This window comes from Lithobates pipiens, unplaced genomic scaffold (genome assembly GCF_037356315.1).
Source record: "Lithobates pipiens isolate NorthernLeopardFrog02 unplaced genomic scaffold, aLitPip1_a1.2 Scaffold_18, whole genome shotgun sequence".
NCBI classification, from domain to species: Eukaryota; Metazoa; Chordata; class Amphibia; order Anura; family Ranidae; genus Lithobates; species Lithobates pipiens.
The window spans coordinates 576,337,920-576,354,608 of NW_027507758.1; the positions used below are offsets into that span (position 1 = coordinate 576,337,920).

The 16,689-nt window shown below is 45.0% G+C and overlaps 1 protein-coding gene across 1 annotated transcript in view; it reads left to right on the forward strand.

The window, feature by feature from the left end:
- The window catches only part of LOC143989066 (cytochrome P450 2K4-like), a 133,230-nt gene that overhangs the window by 63,814 nt on the left and 52,727 nt on the right, over positions 1-16,689 (forward strand). Inside the window, exon 6 of the mRNA XM_077489078.1 lies at positions 14,868-15,044. Coding sequence (XP_077345204.1) covers positions 14,868-15,044 — 177 coding nt within the window. The remainder of the gene's footprint in view (positions 1-14,867; positions 15,045-16,689) is intronic.

Below are 16,689 nucleotides of genomic sequence, written 5' to 3' on the forward strand. Positions count from 1 at the left end.
TGCGCGGAACTTAGTTTGTCGAACAAGCCTACACACGGGCGGACTGTTCGCTCAAACAAAGTTTCAGCGGACAGTTTTACGGAAATTCCGAAAAACCTTGTTCGTCAAACTGTCCGCTGAAACTGTCCACTGAAAGCCCACACACGAGCGGACTGTCTGCCCAAACACTGTTCAGCGGACAAAGTTGGGCGAACAGTCCGCCCGTGTGTACGCGGCCTTACTTACCTTGCCCCCTGGATCCAGCAATGTCCTCTGCGCTGTGTGAGCGAGTTGTCCTCTGCTCGATTCCCAGTGCCGAATGCCGCCGAGCTCTGTTCCCTGCGACGTTACGGCGCACGGGAGCGGAGAACGGCGGCAAATTCAAAAAAGTAAAAGTACACAAAACACACACAGCACTGTAATCTTACAGATTACAGTGCTGTATTACAAAATTACACACCCCCTTTGTCCCTAGTGGTCTGTGCAGTGCCCTGCATGCACTTTTATATTATAAATACTGTTTTTTTCTGCCTGGAATTTGGAGATTGTCTATAGCAACCAGAAAGTGTCCCTTTTTCAGTGTTTTAGAATTTGATTACATTATTGAATATTTTTTATTATTCTTTATTATATTATAAACTTTATCATGCCCGGGATGTCTGCTAGACTCTGGTTTGAACATATTTAAGAGAGTTATTGCTAAGAATTACAGGACTACAATATAAGACGCCAAATTTCCATGCAAAATAATTGTACCGCTTTCAGCACCTAATTCCAGACTGAATCATACCGCCAGGGAGGTTAATGAATACTATAAATCTTTTCCACACCTTTTATCCCCTACTCTTAGCCCCTGTACACACGTTCGGAGATTTTGACAACCAAATCTTTCTTTTGTCCGTCGGTTTTTGCCCATCGGATCTTGTCCGAAACTGTTGCATACACACGGTCGGACTAAGTTGTTGAAAAATTTGATCATTCAGAACGCGATGACGTAATTTCGTTACGATGGGACTACGTTCAGGCTAGTAGCCAATAGCTTTGATGTAGGAATTTGATCTGAGCATGCGTGGCACTTGGTCCAATCAAAATTCTCTACACATGATCGGAGTATGTCCGATCGAACCAGTTGGTCGGAAAATATTTCCAACAAGTTGGAAAATTGGGTCCGACGGATATTCCGAAGGAATCAGTCCGATGCATACCACACACAGTCGGATTATCCGACAACACGGTCCGATAGGACACATTCCGACGGATTCTCCGACCGTGTGTACAAGGGCTAAAACTGGTTTACACTGAAGCAATGACCTCTGCCTCTTTTCCCTCCGAGATGCTCAAGGCCTATGTCGTTACTATCCCTAAACCTGGTAAGGAGCCCACAACCCCAGCTAATTTTAGGCCCATATCCCTTCTTAACACCGATGTGAAACTGTATGCTAAAATTCTTTCCCACAGACTTCTCCCCATTCTACCCCTACTTATCAAACCGGATCAATCAGGTTTCACTCCAGGACGTCAAGCGTAAGACGCGACTAGACGAGTTATTGGAATTATGCAATATGCTAGAGCCTCTCGAACGCCTTCTCTGCTTCTATCTTTGGATGCAGAGAAGGCGTTCGACAAGATTCACTGGGGCTATATGCGACAAACATTACAAAAATTTGGCTTCGAGGGCCCTATCCTCTCTGCCATTTTGGCCTTATACTCCAATCCCTATGCCCAAGTGTATACCTCCAATATACTTTCTTATCCCTTCCATATCTCTAATGGCACGAGACAGGGGTGTCCCCTATCCACCTCAATTTTTAATTTACTTATGGAACCATTGGCGGAGAGGATTAGGACTCACATTTATCTACCAGGTTTCCAATTTCAAAATTAACGTCACAGCATTAATCTTTTTGCAGACGACATAATTTTATTCCTAACTTCCCCAGCTACCTCTCTACCCCTAGCGCACAAAATACTGGAAGAATTCAGCCAAATTTCCTTTTATAAAGTTAATTACACAAAATCTCTTATATTACCATTGAATATCTTGAACGCTATTCGCTCCAAATTACAAGCAGAGTACCCTTACACTTGGACTGACACAAAGTTAAAATACCTAGGACTATACTTGACAGCAGATCCACACGACTTGGCAGAAGCTAACTATCCCCCTCTAATTAGCAAACTTACAACAGAAGCACATAGGCTCTCCAAGATTGAGTTGTCGTGGATGGGTAGACTAGCTTCATTTAAAATGTTGCTACTTCCCCAAATTCTTTATTTATTTTGTACCCTTCCGATACCACTACCCACCACCTACCTTAAAGCTCTGAACTCTCTACTTTCCAAATATGTGTGATGTTCGAAGCGGCCACGGTGTTCTAAAACCATTTTGGTGAAGCATAGATTAGCGGGTGGATTGGGCATGGTAGACATACATGACTATTTTAGGGCATCTATGCTTACTCAACTTAGACGTTGGATCAATCCATCCCTTAAGGTTCCATGGGCTATTATTAATTAGGCATTATGTCCATTTAACGACCTGCAGTCTCTTTTATTCCTAGATATATGGCAACCACTTCGCATTTCTACATTACCCCCCACACTACAAGCCTCCTCAATACCCTGGAGAGCGCTCCATACAATGACCACTTCAACAACCAGGAAAGTAGCTATCCCCATACCAACTACAGTACTTGAGCACATGATTCCTGATCTCACTCTAGCTATATGGCGAAGGAAAGGTATACAGACTGTCTCTGATATTTTTAATGACAACATACTAAAACCATTCCCCTCTCTACAAAACCAGTTTCAGCTACCCCCTAATGACATCTATAAATACACCCAAATTGCTCACCTTTTGAGGAATATAACTGACCATAGTGTTAATATACCAGAAGAACTTTGGCAATACTACACGAAGACTCCTGCCCCATTAAAAGGAATCTCCCTCTTTTACAATGCTTTCCAACAAAAACTTGACTTTATCAAATCCTGCCCATTCCTTAAATGGGAACAAGACCTAAATATTAACATCTCAACCTCCCAGTGGCTATATGCATTGAGATCAACCTATAGGGCATCTAAATATATATGTCACTGGGAAATTTCTAAAAAAATCACCCCAAGATGGTACCTAACCCCTTACCACTTATCTAAATTCTCCTTGACATATCAACCCCTCTGTTGGAGACAGTGTGAAGGATAGGGATGAGCCGAACACCCCCCAGTTCGGTTCGCATCAGAACTTTTGAACGGACCGAAAATTCGTACGAACGTTAGAACCCCATTGAAGTCTATAGGACTTGAACGTTCAAAATAAAAAGTGCTAATTTAATGGCTAATATGCAAGATACTGTCCTAAAAAGGGTTTGGGGACCTGGCTCCTGCCCCAGAGGACATGGGTCAATGCCTAAAATGTTTTTAAAAATGGCCGTTTTGGCGGGAGCACTGATTTTAATGACGATTAAAGTGAAAAAAAAGTGAAATATTCCTTTAAATATCGTGCCTGGGTTGCCTGGGGGGTGTCTATAGTATGCCTGTGAAGTGCCACGTGTTTCCCGTGTTTAGAACAGTCCCTGCACAAAAGGACATTTAACAGAAATAACGTCATTTAAAACTGCTTGCGTTTTTAATGTTATATCTGGTTCCGGCAATATGGATGAAAATCATTGAGAAAAATGGCATTGGTAGCCCCCCTGCCCATTACCAGCCCCTTTGGGTCTTGTACGGATATTAAGGGGAACCCCGTACCCAGGCCCTATATACTCAGAACAGCAGTATACAGGCGGTGCAAACAAGACAGGGACTGTGTAGGTTTGTTGTGTTAAGTAGAATCTGTTTGTAAATTTTAACTGGTAAATTTTTTAAGTGTAGCTCCAGTCAAAAAATCTATTTTTAAGCTTTTTGGAAAACATAGGGAAGGGCTATCACCCTTTATAATTTGTTTTGCTGTCTGTCTTTTTTCATCTCACTTCCCGTTGTCTCCTTCCATTTGCAAGTAGGAGACGTTTGTAAGTTGGATGTTTGAAAGTAGGGGCCTGCCCTATATTCTCTGCAGAAATGGCGGAACAAGGTGTTGGTGTTGCCACAACATTCTAGGCCCTCAGAGTGACTCTTGGTGGGCGCTGGAGCGCCCTGCTGTGAACGATTATATCAAGAATTGTAATTACATGCCATTGTTGAACAGTGGTAGAAAAATTGACCTTTGGTGGTTGTGGTGCTGGTGCCACAACACTATAAGTCCTCACAGTTACTCTGGGTGGGCACAGGAACAAGCCCTCCTGTGAACTATTATATCAAGAATTGTAATTACATGCCCCTGTTAAACAGGGGCAGAAAAATTGGGCCTTAGGAATTGATGCTGGTGCCACGCACTGCAACCTCTCCCATATACTCTAGTTGTGGTGCAGGAATGAGCCCTGCTGCAAAGCATGGTATCAAAAATTGTAATTAAACGCCCCTGTTAAACAGGGGCAGAAAAATTGGGCTGCTGGCACTGTTGCTGGTGCCACGGCACTGCAACCTCTTCCATATACTCTAGTTGTGGTGCAGGAATGAGCCCTGCTGCAAAGCATTGCATCAAAAATTGTAATTAAACGCCCCTGTTAAACAGGGGCTGAAAAATTGGGCTGCTGGCACTGGTGTTGGTGCCACGACACTGCAACCTCTCCCATATACTCTACTTAAGGGGCAGGAATGAGCCCTGCTGCAAAGCATTGCATCAAAAATTGTAATTAAACGCCCCTGTTAAACAGGGGCTGAAAAATTGGGCTGGTGGCATCACCCAGAACCAAAAATGTCCTTCCAACATGTCAGCGGAGAAGGAAGAGGATAGACAATCACATTAACAGGACAGTCACTCAGCATCAGCATAGGGATGTGATATTTCAAAAAAAATTATTTGGTTACATCAGCTTCAGGTGCTTGGTAGCTGTGGGTGATCCAAGACTGATTCATCTTGATGAAAGTCAGTCGATCAACTGAGTCGGTGGACAGGCACACCCTGTGATCAGTAACCAAGCCACCAGCAGCACTGAAGGTGCATTCCGAAAGAACACTGGATGCAGGACAGGCCAGTAGCTCAATTGCATACTGTGCAAGCTCTGGCCAGTGATCCATCCTCAAAACCCAGTAAGCCAGAGGATTTTCGGTGGGAAAGGTGTCCAAGTCTGACCTTGCCCCTAGGTATTCCTGCACCATGTAAATCAGACGCTGGCGATGGTTGCTGGAACCGATCATACCTTGGGGCTGCGGACTAAAAAATTGTCTGAATGCATCGGTCAGACGGCCACCTTCTCCACCACTCCTTCTGACCGATGCCTCAGCAACACGTTGTCCAGGACCAGGAGTTTGTAACCTCCCAGTCTCTCGGAACGCGTTGCACAGACCTTTCTGCAAGGCCTCCCGGAGATGTCTCATCCTCTGTGATGGCAAGATAAGGTCGGCAACCTTACCCTTGTACCGTGGATCAAGGAGAGTGGCCAGCCAGTAATGGTCCCTCTCCTTGATCCAAAGAATACGAGGATCTTTCCGCAGGCTTTGCAGGATCAGGGAGGCCATGCAGCGTAGGTTAGCTGAGGCATTTGGTCCGGAGTCCTCTGGGTCACTAAGGACAACATGATCCGCAGCTACCTCCTCCCAGCCACGTACAAGTCCACGGGTTTCTTGGGACTGTAAATCGTCCCTACAAGACTGCTGCTGCTGCTGAGTGCCAGCCTCCACCTCCATGCTGACACAATCATCCTCCTCCTCCTCCTCCTCATCCTCTTCCTGTGTGATGGGTGGCACAGCAGGAACACTGTCTGGATAAAGGGGGCCTTGAGAGGCAAGGAAGTCCTCCTCTTCCTGCCTCTGTTCTGCCTCAAGTGCCCTGTCCATTATTCCACGCAGCATATACTCCAAGAGGTGGACGAGGTACAGTGTCACTGATGCATGCACTGTTACTGCTCACCATCCTTGTGGCCTCCTCAAACGGTGACAGGACAGTGCATGCATCCTTGATCATGCCCCACTGGCGTGGTGAGAAAAAACCTAGCTCCCCTGACCCTGTCCTGGTGCCGTAGTCGCACAGGTACTCATTGATGGCCCATTGAAGGGGTAGAGGAGAGAGGTGTGTCACAACCAATAGTAGCATTTTGGAAGTGTGGTGGCGGAACGTGAAAGACAGGTAACGTCCCTGTCCATGCCTGCTGGACCATGAGTCAGCGGTAATATGCACCTTACCACTGACCGCCCTGTCCAGCGAGGCAAGGACATTGCCTTCCACATGCCGGTAGAGAGCCGGAATCGCCTTCCGTGAGAAAAAGTGGCGTTTGGGGACCTGCCACTGAGGAACCGCACATTGTACAAACTCACGGAAAGGGACCGAGTCTACCAACTGAAAAGGCAGCATTTGAAGTGCTACCAATTTAGCCAAGCTAGCATTCAACCTCTGGGCATGTGGATAGCTGGGAGTGAACTTCATTCGATGGTCCAGCAGCTGGGGCAGGGAAATTTGCCTGGTACAATTGGACATCGGTGTATTGCTAGCAGAGTGCCTGCAAGTACTTGGCTGTGACACACCTAATTCTACACCTTCATTCCACTCAGTGCAGGTTTCAGAGAGGACTGAAGGTATAGTTGGGTTAGAGATCCCAGTTGATGAGGAGCAAGGAGAAGTCTGCTTTGTTCTTTGGTGTGGGTCTTTAAGGTATACTTGCCAATGAGCTGCATGGCAGGTCAACATATGTCTGGTCAAGCATGTAGTGCCCAAGCGAATGATGTTTTGGCCACTTGAGATACGCTTGAGACATATGTTGCAAATAGCAGTGGTGCGATCTGATGCTCTCAAAAAAGGCCCATACCAAAGAACTTTTGGAATAACGCGCAGAGGCAGCACCCTGCAGAGGCAGAGCTCTGCGGTGTGATTCAGTCGGTGTGCTGCCCCTAAGCTGGCCCGTGAAGGGCATCCTGCCTCGTTGGAGATGTGCCTCCTCCTCCTCTCTCCTATCAGACACCCACATGGAGTCAGTGACCTCATCATCCCCTCCCTCTTCATCACTGGAGCAAACCTGGCAGTATGCTGCAGCTTGTGTTCGGGAGACTCCTTAAGGAGGACACGGTGGGTCTAGGGAAGGAGTGATTGATGATGACATTGAGACGAGGGAAGAGGATGCGTTGGCAGCTGCTTTGCTAGTACCCTGAGTCTGGGTGAGAGAGGATGAGGAGGATGAAGAGGGCTTGGTCATCCACTCTACCAAGTCTTCGGCATGATACGGCTCAACACATCCAGCTGCCGAAAATAAGGACAAGCGTGTCCCATGGCCACGTGCTGATGACGATGCACTGCATTCACGACCAGCACTGTTGTCTCTAGACACAGAGCCTGCTTTCCCTCTTTTATTGGCTCGTGCCTGTCTGCCTCTCCATGTTGGCCTTCCAGACATGGTAAGTCTTTGGCATGATGACTGCAGGGAGATGGGAAAACCAGCAATTGGGTAGTGTATATTGTGCTGGAGGCACACAACACCCACTAACTCCTGCAGATGGCACTATTAGAGAACAGCAATAAAGGGTAGATACAGGTGTATACTGCACTGGAGGCACATAATACCCACTAACTCCTGCAGATGGCTGTATTAGAGAACACCAGCAATAAAGGGTAGATACAGGTGTATATTGTGCTGTGCTGGAGGCACACAACATCCACTAACTCCTGCAGATGCCTTTATTATAGAACACCAGCAATAAAGGGTATATACAGGTGTATACTGTGCTGTGCTGGAGGCACACAACACCCACTAACTCCTTTAGATGGCTGTGTTAGAGAATTCAAGCAATAAAGGGTAGATACAGGTGTATACTACGCTGGAAGCACACAACACCCACTAACTCCTGCAGACGGCTGTATTAGAGAACAACAGCAATAAAAGATAGATACAAGTGTATATTGTGCTGGAGGCACACAACACCCACAAATTACTGCAGATGGCTGTATTAGAGAACTCCAACAATAAAGGGTAGATACAGGTGTATACTGCGCTGGAAGCACACAACACCCACTAACGCCTGCAGATGGCTGTATAAGAGAACTCCGGCAATAAAGGGTAGATACAGGTGTATATTGTGCTGTGCTGAAGGCACACAACACCCACTAACTCCCGCAGATGGCTGTATTAGAGAACTACAACAGCAATAAAGGGTAGATACAGGTGTATATTGTGCTGGAGGCACACATCACCCACTAACTCCTGCAGATGGCTGTATTAGAGAACTTCAGCAATAAAGGGTAGATACAGGTGTATACTGTGCTGGAAGCATACAACACCCACTAACTCCTGCAAATGGCTGTATTAGAGAACTCCAGCAATAAAGCTGCCTGTGGCCAATTATGGCTCTCCTCCCTGCCGGCGCTGTGATTGGCCATGCATGTGCGTTCACAGTGCATGCTTGGCCAATCATGAGCCAGCAATGCACTGTAATGGCACAGTGCATTGTGGGCCGTGAGCGCCACATGAATTTAGCATGAATGGCCCACAGAGTTCTGGCTTCGCTGAATGGGCGAACAGCCAGCTCATCCCTAGTGGCAGTGTGAATGTCTGAGTTGTGGATGAAGATGTGGTCAATTCTGGTGTACAATTTATGGGGAGCAGAGTAGTGTGTGAAGTCCAGTAGGATTGTGGAGTGAAGGCAGTGGGGTTTAGTTCCCTCCAAGAGTCAATCAGACCAAGGTTGTGAAGGAAACGGGCAATTCTGAGACTTTGTTTAGGTGTGTTTTTCAGATGGGGTCTGTCATGGGATGATTTGTCAAGGGTCTGGTCAAACGCTATATTGGAGTCACCTCCCATAATGATTTTGCCTTCCAGGTGTGGGGAGAGAGTCAAGAGCATGGAGGTGAACAAGCGTGCTTGGTTCTGATTAGGGGCGTTGTAGGACAGAAAAGAGTGCATAACCCCTTCAATGAGCCCCTTGACAAGTAAGAACCTGCCTTCCTTGTCTTTGATTGTATGAACGTGGGTAAATGGAATTTGTTTGGCTAATAGAATGGCTACCCCTCTCTTTTTGGTGTCAGCATTCGCAAGGAAGAAAGTAGGGAGCTGCGGTAGAAGAAGTAGGAGGTGTATCTAGAGGGGAAGTGGGTCTCCTGGAGTAGGACAACATCAAAGCTTCTGGAGTGGTAACTCTGAAAAGCCTTTCGGCATTTAGAGGGTGAGTTAGGTCCCTGTGTGTTGTGAGAGGCTATTTTTAGAAATAGCTGGAGGGTAACTGTGTCTGCCATGGGTGGCAGGGGAGTTTGTGGCAATGTATGAGTGGAGCTTACCTTTGAATTAGGCTCGATTCACACTAGCGCGTTTTTTGATGCATTTTGCAGAAATGCCAGGAAATTTTTTAACATGGGTTCCTATGGAACATGCTCACATCAATGCATTTTTGTGCCTCTGCGTTTTTGGAAAGGGTCGGGGACTTTTTTCATGAAAAATGCAGCGTTTGCATGTAATAGAAGTCAATAGACCTGCATCAAAAATGCAAGTACCGCGTTTTTACCACGTTTTTGCCATGATTTTGCGTTTTGCGTTTTTTTTTCATTTTTTTTTTCACTGTATATATCTGGTTGCTAAGCAACCACAGTGTAAAAAAAAAGAAAAGAAAAACAAAACGCAAAACGCGGCAAAATCACGGTAAAAACGCGTGTCCAAAAACGCGACAAGCACCACAAAAAGCACTTCAAAAACGCTCAAAAGCAACATGCATAGATGTGAATCGAGCCTTAGGGAGGCTGGAGTCTTCTCTAGGGTAGTCGGTTGCTTGGATGTTCCCTGGGGTAAGGCCAGAGGAAATTCTCTGTGAGGGTCCCTGGAAGAGGGGGGGGGGGAGGAGAGGAGGGAAGAGTGGAGACATAGGTGAGAGCAAGAAAGGTAGAAGAGGAGAGCACAGAGTGAATGAGATGATAAGCAAAAAGGTTACAAATTAAGCATAAACAGTCAAATATACAAATCTAAAAGTAAACTAACTGGACTGGCAAGCCGAGTCCAAGTCCAGGAACCCCAGTGAGGGGGGTCCTGGAGAGGGTGGAACCTCGAAAGGGGTTGTCTATCTGATGTCACCAGAGGGGTGGTAAGTCCCTCTGCGTCACAACAGAGAGAGTGGCATGATTTGCCACTCTGGACGTCAGGGCCCCTGATGGGGGATTAAACCAATACGGGGCCGGCCTAATAGCAGGTGTTGCAAAAAACATTCAGATGCAAAACATCGGATAGTGTAGGTGAGTAACCAGGCCATAACTTGTATACAGAGGAGGACTTGCAAGGGGAAAAAAGGAGGGGGGAAGGAAGTGGAGAGGCTGCTTGGCCTGACCTTAGGGGAAGAAAAAATGAAAGGGCATAACATGCATGCAACATTTTAGTAAATATAAACCAGCATCCACCCCATCCGGGGTGGGAGAACCAGGCCTGGTTAGGTAGCCCAGTTAGCCATTAAGGTGGCTAATGGGGCCTAACATAGAAAGGCAAAAAAATAAAAAACCTGGCCTGACTGTCTAAAGTCAGGACTGTGCGGGGTTGTCTTCTACCCTTCCAGGAGGGGAGGGCGAGTATCCCACAAATGATTTCGGAGGAAGGGAAAAATATCTACCGTCTGGGAGTAGAAAAGAGGTCTTTCATCTCAGAGGGTGGGAGTCTCGGTATTTCTTCAGTAGTTGTTTGTTCCACAAATGTGGTCAGGGGGCTGCCCGGGAGTGGACGTTTGGAGGAGCCCGATTTGGCTGTCGCTTGTTGAGGGGCAAATCCTTGGGAGATAAGTCCAAGTTGAAGCAGAAGACGTTCACCATCCTGAAAGTTGTAAAAAACAAATGATTTGTCTCTGAATTAAAACTGGAGGCGAAATGGAAATAACCAGCGATACTTGATAGAATTTTGAGTGAGGACCTCCAGGAGGGGTTTGAGGGATCTCCTTTTCTGGACTGTGGTAGGTGAAATATCCGCAAAGATTTGAATCTTGTTTCCTTGAAGGAGAGACTATCCAGATTGCGAGTTTTTCTCATGACGTCCTCCTTGACGCCGTAAAAATGCGGCTTGACTACTACGTCCCTCGGGAGTCAATCCTGTTGGGGGGGGGGCTGGAGGGCTCTTTGTGCCCTGTCAAGTTCGAGTCTGTGGCCCTGGGTGTCTGGTATAAGTTCCTTGATGAACAGTTTGACAGTACTGGGTACGTCTGTGACCGACTCGGGGAACCCCCTGTCACGTACCTGGTAGGAGTCTGATATGACGAGGGCGGCCTCCCTTGTATCTCCGACCCAAGCTCCACTGAATGTGGAACAGGTGGTAGCTAGGGTTAGGAGGAACACGAGTGCATGGGTATGTTGCTTGCAGGACTGGCAGTGGAGGCTGTAGAATAGGCTGATCTGGCAGAACAACAGGCAGAAGTCCGAGATAGGATTCAGTAGATCCGCTGATGTTAAGGCGGCACTCCAACCGATGTACAAGTTCAGGTATCGTGTCTTGTCAGGACCTCCCGAGGACCGGAGGCGGAAGCAGAAACGTGAGGATAGCCGGGTTCGGTGACAGGCGGGCAATGAGGTATAAGACATCAGGCAGGAGCAGAGTCAGATCAGGCCCGGATCAGGGAACCAGAAGTCACAGGTATGAGAGTCCAAAGCAGAGTAAGAGCTAGTTATTTTTTTAGGTTCACCGCCAGGTTTTTATAGCGCTAGGTACCCCGATATACTACCCAATAATGGTTTTAACCCCCTGATTGCCCCTAGTTAACCCTTTCACCCCCTTTTGCCAGTATCACTAAGCGTTCGTTTTTTTGATCGCTGCATTAGTTTCACTGATGTCGCTAGGTAGCTAGTTATTTTTATAGGTTCACCGCCAGGTTTTTATAGCGCTAGGTATCCCGATATACTACCCAATAATGGTTTTAACCCCCTGATTGCCCCTAGTTAACCCTTTCACCCCCTTTTGCCAGTGTCACTAAGCGATCATTTTTCTGATCGCTGCATTAGTGTCACTAGTGTCGCTAGGTAGCTAGTTATTTTTATAGGTTCACCGCCAGGTTTTTATAGCGCTAGGTACCCCCATATACTACCCAATAATGGTTTTAACCCCCTGATTGCCCCTAGTTAACCCTTTCACCAGCGATTACAGTATAAGTGTCACTGGTGACGCTGGTTAGCCAGTTAGTTATTTAGGTTCCCCGTCAGGTTTTTATATAGCGCCAGGGACGCCCATATACTACCTAATAAAAATTTGAACCCCCTGATTGCCCCTAGTTAACCCTTTCACCAGTGATCACCGTATAAGTGTTACGGGTGACTCTGGTTAGTTTTCTTTTTATAGCATCAGGGCACCCACCATTTATTACCCAATAAAGGTTTAACCCCCTGATCACCCGGTGGGTGATATCAATTAGGTTTTAGGGTCAGGGTCTGCGTCGCCCCAGGCAGCGCTAGGTTAGTGCCAGTACCGCTAACACCCACACGCAAAGCATAAACCTCCCGTAGTGGTATAGAATCTGAACAGATCAATATCTGATCTGATCAGATCTATACTAGCATCCCCAGCAGTTTAGGGTTCCAAAAAAACGCATTGTTAGCGGGATCAGCCCAGATACCTGCTGGCACCTGCGTTTTGCCCCTCTGCCCAACCCACCCAAGTGCAGTATCGATCGATCACTGTCACTTACAAAACACTAAACACATAACTGCAGAGATCGCAGAGTCAGGCCTGATCCCTGCGATCGCTAACAGTTTTTTTTGGTAGCATTTTATATTTAAATCCGGAAGGCAGTGCTTGGATTTCGGGGTCCCGTACGTGGCTAGGCTCCCAAAAAGTCCCCCACATGTGGTATCCCCGTAGTCGGGAGAAGCATCAGAATTTATTTTGGGATGTAATTTGACTTATGCCCATAGCATGTGTGAGCAATATATCATTTACTGACAACTTTGTGCAAAAAAAAAAAAAATTGTAAAATTCCTGCAACTTGTGGCAAAATATAAAATATTTCATGGACTCAACATGCCTCTCAGTAAATAGCTTGGGGTGTCTGCTTTCCAAAATGGGGTAATTTGGGGGGGTTTTGTGCTATTTTGGCATTTTATGGCCTTCGAAACTGTGATAGGTAGTGAGGAGTGAAATCAAAAATTTGCACCCTTAGAAACCCTGAAGCCAGTGATTGGTTTTCGGGGTACCGTACGCAGCTAGACTCCCAAAAAGTCCCACATATGTGGTATCCTCGTACTCAGGAGAAGCAGCAGAATATATTTTGGGGTGCAATTCCACATATAACTATGGCATGTGTGAGCAATATATCATTTAGTGACAACTTTTTGTAAACTTTTTTTTTTTGTGTCATTATTCAATCACTTGGGACAAAAAAAAAAAATTCAATGAGCTCAACATGCCTCTCCACAACTTCCTTGGGGTGTCTACTTTCCAAAATGGGGTCATTTGGGGGGGGGGGGGGTTGTGTTATTTTGGCATTTTATGGCCTTTGAAACTGTGATAGGTAGTGAGGAGTGAAATCAAAAATTTGCACCCTTAGAAATCCTGAAGGCAGTGATTGGTTTTCGGGGTGCTGTACGTGGCTAGACTCCCAAAAAGTCCCACATATGTGGTATCCCTGTACTCAGGAGAAGCAGCAGAATAGATTTTGGGGTGCAATTCCACATATAACTATGGCATGTGTGAGCAATATATAATTTAGTGACAACTTTTTGTAAACTTTTTTTTTTGTGTGTCATTATTCAATCACTTGGGACAAAAAAAATATTCAATGGGCTCAACATGCCTCTCCACAACTTCCTTGGGGTGTCTACTTTCCAAAATGGGGTCATTTGGGGGGGGGGTTTGTACTGCCCTGCCATTTTAGCACCTCAAGAAATGAGATAGGCAGTCGTAAATTAAAAGCTGTGTAAATTCCAGAAAATGTACTCTAGTTTGTAGACGCTATAACTTTTGCGCAAACCAACAAATATACGCTTATTGACATTTTTTTTACTAAAGACATGTGGCTGAATAAATTTTGCCCTAAATATATGACTAAAATTGAGTTTATTCGATTTTTCTTATAACAAAAAGTAGAAAATATCATTTTTTCTAAAAATTTTCGGTCTTTTTCCATTTATATCGCAAAAAATAAAAATCGCAGAGGCAATCAAATACCATCAAAAGAAAGCTCTATTTGTGGTAAGAAAAGGAAGCAAATTTCGTTTGGGTACAACATTGCATGACCGCGCAATTACCATTTAAAGCAGTGCAGTGCGAAATTGTAAAAAGACCTCTGGTCCTTAGGCTGTTAATTGGTCCGGGGCTGAAGTGGTTAATAGCGTTTTTACTGACTGCCAAAAAACAATTTTGAAAAACACTGTGCGGTATCTTACCGCATACTTGGCTTTGTGAATGGAGCCCAATATGACTGCACGTGAAAAAAGTTAGAATTTTGTTGGTCCATTGTATTGCAAAACCTGTGTGATAGCTTATTTCACTGTAAAGAAAAAAAATATGAAGTGAGTGATTGCTGACCTAATCTGAAGGGCTATCAAGTGGGGCTAGATACAATATCAAGCTTCATTTGGAAGATTTTTTTTTACAAAATCAGTTATTGATTGGCTGGCTGGATCTCTAAGTGGTCACATGGCTGGGAACTACACTGACTAGTTTATGCCCATAATTGGGGTCTCGACTGTACAATGACAACATGATACTAAACCTTGGGAACACATATCCCCTCCCCAACAACAATAAAATCCTATACAGTGCCCACGGTATTAAAAGCTTCATGGGTCTCCATTACTTAGTGGCAATGTGTGCTGCTGAAGATACTTTGTTAATTCAGTACATACAGCCTATATAAATATCCACATATAGAAAATTATTCAATATTGTGTACGTTTTTTTTTTTTTTTTAAGCTCTACAACAGCTTTCCGTTTCTAATGGGCTTAATACCAGGAGGCGGGAAGAAGCTCAAGGAAAACCTTCTACAATTGCAGAGCTTTACGAGAGCCATCTTTACTAATCAAAGAAAAGAACTAAATGTAAATGACCAGAGGAACCTTATTGATTCTTTCCTGGCCAAGCAACAAGAGGTAAGGAAAAGTCTTTATGATTAAGGGACTAATCTCCAAGCAAAGTATTCAGAAAAATCAATTAAAGTGAAAATGTATTTACTTTGTTTTTATGTTTCGGGACAAGAGAAAAAAAATAATAGTACAATAGGTGTGCATGTGTATATATACTAATGGTGTCAGTAGGGCAGAGATTGGTGTCTGTAGTTTTTATCTTCATTTTTTATTATTTTTTACAATTGTAATTTTTCTATTTATTTTTTTACAAATGTTTTTAGGAGCCCATTTAGTGATCATTGGTGAAATATCAGGGGTCTAAACAGGGGAAATCTGCACCACATGGGGTGATTAGGGTGTGCCAGCACACCTGGTACACCCTGTGTGCATACCTATGAATAGTACATAACGTTTTCAGCCTGTGCAAGGGATTGAACCCTCTTGTGTGCTACTTCTCTGTATACAAAGCAACATCGACACAACAGTCCACATTTAATTTTGTTTTTTAGTTTTAGATAGAGTGGAAAAGGGTAGAAACCTCTATCAGATCACTTTTGTGTCCATGAGTACTTTGAGGATATTTCCCCTCACTTTTTACTCCAGTTAAACCCAGGTGATTGTGAGCTCTCTGGAGCTCATTATATATTTATTTGAAGAATCCATTAGGGAGCTGGTGACAGTGTTATTGGCTTAAAGTCCTCCTTGGTCCATACTAGGGATGAACCTTCTCATCACCCCCCTTTTCCTGCGGCCTGCCAGGTTGCGTGCTCAGATAAGGGTCTGGTATGGAATTTGGGGGGACCCCACGCCATTTTTTTTTTACAAAATGGTTGAATACGCGGGCAAGACCACCATAAGTGAAATAATGATCCCACTTCACCACTGCACCTCCAACACTTGTTGGAGATCTGGGGGTTGAATTTCTGTATGGTGCTGGGTGTTCTATACCATCTAGTTAGAATCTTAAACCCACACTCCTGAGTAGCGACGTTGAGTGAGCCTTTATGAGCTTACATGAAAATAGTTTCCCAGTTTTTATTAGTGAATGATAGATTGAGGTCGTTTTCCCAGGCTAGACAGGATGGGGAGGAGAACTCTAAACCCTCGTCAAATAGTGAGTTATAGATAATTGAAATATTGTGTCTTTGAGGATGCGTTCCTGAGCATAGCGTCTCAAGGGTCTTGGGAGATTTGGAACTCAGAGTTGCCAATACTACTGTGGAGAGAAAATGCCTTATTTGGAAGTACGTCCAGTGTGATATTAGTCTAGGGTCATTGTCTTTATTGATTTCCTCGAGGGGTAGAGGTTTCCCATTGCGTAAGAAATGTTTAATCAGTACTGCTTTGTGGGGCAGCTTGCTAAGAAAGATTTTTGTTTGTTTCCTGGGGGGAAGTCGGGGTTGTCTCTAAGAGGCGTTAGGGAACTGATCCAAGGGGTGGGGTCACTTTTCTTATATGTGTCATGAAATATTGCTAACGTGGGACCAATAAGAGGATGAGATTTGATCTCTTTTGAGTGGTATTTGGGGTTTATCCATGGAAGATGGTTGATTGGGAAGGGAAATTGGGCTTGTTCTAGTGATACCCAATCTTTGATAGGTTGGTGTAAATTCCAGTCAACTATTCGTGTGAGTATAGTTGCTTGGTGGTACTTTTTCAGGTCCGGGAG